Source organism: Mustela putorius, unplaced genomic scaffold (genome assembly GCF_011764305.1).
Source record: "Mustela putorius furo isolate JIRA1106 unplaced genomic scaffold, ASM1176430v1.1 tig00000997_pilon_pilon_pilon, whole genome shotgun sequence".
In the NCBI taxonomy this organism is placed as follows: Eukaryota; Metazoa; Chordata; class Mammalia; order Carnivora; family Mustelidae; genus Mustela; species Mustela putorius.
The window spans coordinates 6,431,613-6,436,389 of record NW_025421527.1 but is presented as its reverse complement, the minus strand read 5'-3'; the positions used below and the strand labels follow the sequence as shown (position 1 = coordinate 6,436,389).

At 66.3% G+C, this 4,777-nt stretch overlaps 1 protein-coding gene across 1 annotated transcript; it reads right to left on the bottom strand.

Annotated features, from left to right (window-relative positions):
• Positions 1-520: 520 nt before the first annotated feature.
• Positions 521-4,357, bottom strand: LOC101670946 (protein S100-A15A). Its single transcript, XM_045086935.1, has 4 exons — positions 4,022-4,357; positions 3,043-3,204; positions 1,455-1,583; positions 521-1,010 (listed from the first exon to the last, which is right to left on the bottom strand). Exons 2-4 carry the CDS (start codon positions 3,187-3,189, stop codon positions 834-836), a joined length of 453 nt encoding a protein of 150 aa, XP_044942870.1. The 5' UTR covers positions 3,190-3,204; positions 4,022-4,357; the 3' UTR covers positions 521-833.
• Positions 4,358-4,777: the final 420 nt, after the last annotated feature.

Here is a 4,777-nt window from a genome sequence, read left to right as displayed (position 1 = left end):
TTCCCTGATTGACAGTAGCCTAGGTTCCACTCATGTCTCTTCACAATACAGGCTGGCATGTTGCCCTTTGCCCTAGTCCCTGTCCCTGACTCAGCACGTTCAAAACCCACCTCACAATCTCCGACGCCACCCAGCCCATGCCAATTACCCACATCCTCCTCCGGTCCTGCCTGGCACCTTCGCAGGCCCACGCCACTCCTCCTTTGCACCCATCCTACCCTGATTCCTTGGGTCTCCTCCAGAGCAAGGAGACCCTCCCAGAGGGTCTTTGTACAGTGTGCCTTTACCCTCCTGACTCTTGTCCCATTCTGTATCAGAGGTCAGAACAGTACAGGTGAGGCCTGTCAGACAGCTGGTTCCCCAAGAGAAGAGTCCCCCCCGACTCAGACTGGAGCTCTGGAGGCCGGGGGCTGTGTCTCCCCACTCAGGCAGGAGCTGGAGGCGATGACCCCCAAGGGAGCAGCTGATCTCTCTGGACCCACAGCAGATACCCAGAACTATGACCAAGGAATTCCCAGCATGTTTGTGGGATGGCTTTATTCTCTTCCCTCACAGCTGTGCATTGCACACACGTGTGCACAGGGGAGTGCCCGTTCTGGCACATGCCAACAAGTGGGGCAAAGCTCTGCAGTGGCTCTGGCTCCAACTCCTGGGCAGCACCTGCGGGCTGGGCGGGCGGGCGCATCTCTATCAGTGCAGGCTAGGCAGATGGGTGCGTCTCTACCTAGTGCGTCTCTATATAGTGCAGACTGGGCTGGCACGTCTCTATCTAGTGCCGTCTGGGCTGGTGCCTCTCTATCTAGTGCAGGCTGGGCAGGTCCAAGCATCTCTATCTAGTGCAGGCTGTGCTGGGCGCAGTAGCAGGCGCACAGCCGCCGGTGGTACAGTAGGTGGTAGTCCGTCAGCAGCCGGCCCAGGACGAACAGGAACTCCTCGAAGCTGATCTGCTTGTCCTTGTTCTTGTCTGCAGCCCGGAACAACTCCGAGAGGTAGTAGGGCTCCTTCCGGCCCTGCGGAGGGGCACGGAGGTCAATGCCTGCCTGGCACTGCCCCCCACCCGCCCCACAGCCATTGGCCGTGCCTCCACCGCCCTGCAGGGCCCAGCGTCCCCACACCCCACCCCACCCCACCCCACTCAGGCGGAGGCCAGGAAAGCATGTGGGGCAGCATCAGACTCCAAGGAGAAGAGGGGACAGGGGCCTCTGCAGGCTCCACGCAGGGCTGTGTGGGCGGACCGTGGAGCCTGGGGACCACTGGCCCGCTGCTTGGCCATTGCTGCGCTGTGCTGAGTGGCCTCGGGCCTCCTGATGCCCTGGACCACCATTGGTGGCTGCTTAAGCCTGTCTTCCCAGCTCCCCTGGAGCTGTCCAGCAGCGATAGCCTGGCCCAGCGGCTTCAGGATGGAAGGCAGTGCCCCCTCCTGCACGCAGGGAGCTCCCCAGGGCACGGCCCACCTGCCCCTCATGTCTGGCATCTCCAGGACTATTGCAGGGAAACCAAGGAGGGGGATCAGATGTCTGCACACTGTGGCATCTGCCCAGGAACTGTTTATGACACTGAGCCTGCGTCGCCTGCGGAAAGTGCTGCATGAGGCAAAGAATAAGTCCTGGGCCCTGGGGCTGGCCAGCACGTCCCAGAGCGGGCAGGCCGGAGGGCTGAGGGTCCGGAATGCTAGAGGGGAGGAGCAAAAGCACTTGGGATGGAAGGGACAGCTGGAAGGAAAGCGGGGTTCAGCAGGCAGCCCAGGGAGGAGAAAGAGCCCCAGGCAGGGCCTCAGAGCTGGTTCCGGTAGGATTTGGCCGGTGGGTGTGGGGACCCAGAGTGGAGTCCTCTGGAAGCCTCTGGGGAAGGGAGTTGTTGCTGGGGGGGCCTGGAGGGGGGCCCTATCCCCGTGGGCAGGTATGCATGTCTACCCCCCCCACCACCACCACCACCCACCACCATCTAACTCACCTAATCTTATCTCCCCTACTAAACTGGTTGAACTGAGCCCCTGGGGCTTCCTGCATGGGCGGGCTCTCCCTGGCTCTCCCTCAGCTCAGCACCCCCACCACCTCAGGCCCAGGCTGCTATCTGTCTGCCCCGTGCCCTGTGCTTCTGTCTGTCCCTGAGGGCCCTGTTCCCTGGGCAGGGCTGTGAGCTCCAGGTGAGATGGTCTGGCTGTCCTTGCCCAGCCCCACGGTATCACGGTATAGGTAGATGGCTCTGGAAAGAAAGTTTCCCTAATCCCCTCTGTGACACTCCAATAAACCCAGGGCAAGACCCTCCTCTGATGTTTCCCAGAGGTAGGTAAGGGAACACGCTAAGGAGGCAGTGCTCCTTCTGGAAGGTGGTGGCCTCCAGTCAGGCCCCAGACCTGACGTCCTCTAGAGATGATGGTCCAGAGACCTCTGAGGTATGACACCGAGGGCAGAGGGCAGCAAACCAGACATTCCTGCCAGCCTTGCAGCCTCCCAGGCGCCTGATAATACAGGGCCTGATCGGGGAGATGTGCAGCCTGACAAGGTTTCCGAGCTCCTGGGCTGATCCGGGAGCCTCTGCTGGCCCTTCGGACAGCAGCTAGAAGGAAACACTACCTTTCCTCCCCTACCTGGCTTCTGCCCAAACTGTCCTCACCCAGGCACGGTGATGGGGAGGTTTGTACTAGTCGCAGGAGAGGGGGCCTGGGGCTAACTAAAAGGGCAGGTTTGGGGCAGGATCGCTGACCGAATGGGGCGGAGGCCAGATGGCACACTTCGGACCTATTCTCTCCGGAAACTGGATGAGCAGAGGGATAAGCAGCTTGGAGTCGGGACTAAGTCTCACGGCGCCTGGGCTACACGGGGCCGGCAGGGAGTCTCAGCAGAGGGAGGAGGAGAAATAAAGCTGGGCCACATCCACCTCCCTCTGCCAGGGACCCTGCCCTCCCAACTCCCTCACCGCTCCTCCCCTGAGGAGGAATTCTCCTGGGAGACAGCTCCCCATACCTCTCCCCTCACCACTGCTTCCAGCCTCACCACCCACCCTACACTTCATGCCCACCTGACCCCAGACCCCACCCACCAGGCTCTCCATGAAGTGGGGTACATTGTCCATAAGCAGAGCCTTCAGCTCCTCCAAGGACAGGGTCTCCACATCCCCCTCCCGGGCGGCGTACTGATGGTAGCAGGCGATGATCTGGAAGAGGGATCCCTCCATGGGCGTGTGCATCCCGGCGGCTGGGCCCTGGCGGGGACAGGAGGCGGCTCTGGAGGAGAGATGTATCCCTGGAGCCCTGGGGACAGAGGTGGAGCTGGGGGAGGGCAGCACCTCGGCCAGGCCAGCCCAGGGAAGATGGGTGCTCCCTCTCGCTCGGCCCGCCTTCCCGCACCGTGCCCCAGGTGCCCTCCCTGCACTCCCTCCGCCCCCCTGCAAACCCTGCAAGCAAGCAGGACAGGGCCCTGCCCCTCCCCCGAGACCGCGGGCCGCACTCTCGGCCCCTAGACCCTCCTCTCCACGTAACGGTCACCATTAATCAAGGAGAATGCGGACTCCGTGGTGCAAGACACAAATGGAGTCCCCCACAGTGACCTCAGGAGGTGTGACCCACCCGGAGCCAGATGCAAACCCGCTGGAGGACCACAATGACCCTACTGGGACACCCATGCCGGGCACGCGTTCCCCGAACAGGCCGGCCGCCCACCCCTGCTTCCTGGGACCGGCCCCCACCTCCCGCGCTCTCCGAAGTGCTGACCTGGGCTGAGGGGGCAGGGCTGCTCCGAATCCAGGGCCGCCGGCGGTGGTCCCAGCGGAGCCGCGGCGGCAAGCGCGGGCCCAGCCGGCAGGTGCTACCTCCCGCCCCTCCCGGGCGCTTCTAACTGCGGCCGCCCGCGGCCCGACCCCTCCGGTCCTCCGGCAGCTCCCCCGCCCGACCGCATGCCGGAGGGGACGTCACACGACCCTGCTCCCTGCGGGGAACGCGACCCGCTCCGGGGACGCGCCTTCCCTCCGACCCGACCCGAAGCGGCTCCGCCCCGCGGCGCGTCTCGCTGGCCACGCCCACCTCCCAGCGGGTGCCCCCGGGGCCGGGGCGGGACCCACGCGGCGGGCCTCCCGCGCCCGCCCTCAGCGGCCGCGCCCGGAGCCCCGCAGTGCGCGGGGGCCTCGTCCGGGGCCGGGGGGACGGCGTGGGGCCAGCTCGCGCGCTGAGCGTCCGGAGCGGACGGCGTCGCCCACGGCACGATGCCCCGCGAGCGCCCCCAGCCCGGAGGCGGGCCCGGGGCGCCCGGGAAGGAGCCGCTCCAGCCCGGAGAGGAGCCGACGAAGATCTCCTCGGGGAGACGCGTCTGCGCGGGACTCGACGGAAGGGCGCCCGGCAGGGGGAGGCGCGGCGGAGGCCGCAGACCTGTGGGGGCCGCGCATCACCCCTGCACGGCCGGAAGCTCGGACGGGGTGTGCCGCGGCGGCGGCGGGAGGCGGGGGAGAAAGGGCGGGACCGGCCTCGCGGCGGGAAAACCGCCGCCCGCGGGGCGGAAGTGACCCTCCCGCCGGGCGCCCCGCTGCCGGGCGTCTCCCGGAAGGGGGCGCCAGAGGGCAGGGGACGGCGCGCGGGCGGCCCGAGGGAGGAGGTCGGCGGGAGCGACTTGGTCCTCCAGCCCGCAGGGGGCGCCCTCCTCCGCCCGACGCCGCGACTGCGCCGGCCGCGCGCGTCTCCGCTCCCAGAGTGGAGCCTCGTTCGCAAAACGGGAAGCGCCTGGGCAGGGCTGGGCTGCAGCCCCGGAGTCCACGTGTTTACCGGGCGGAGGGTCAGAGGGGACAA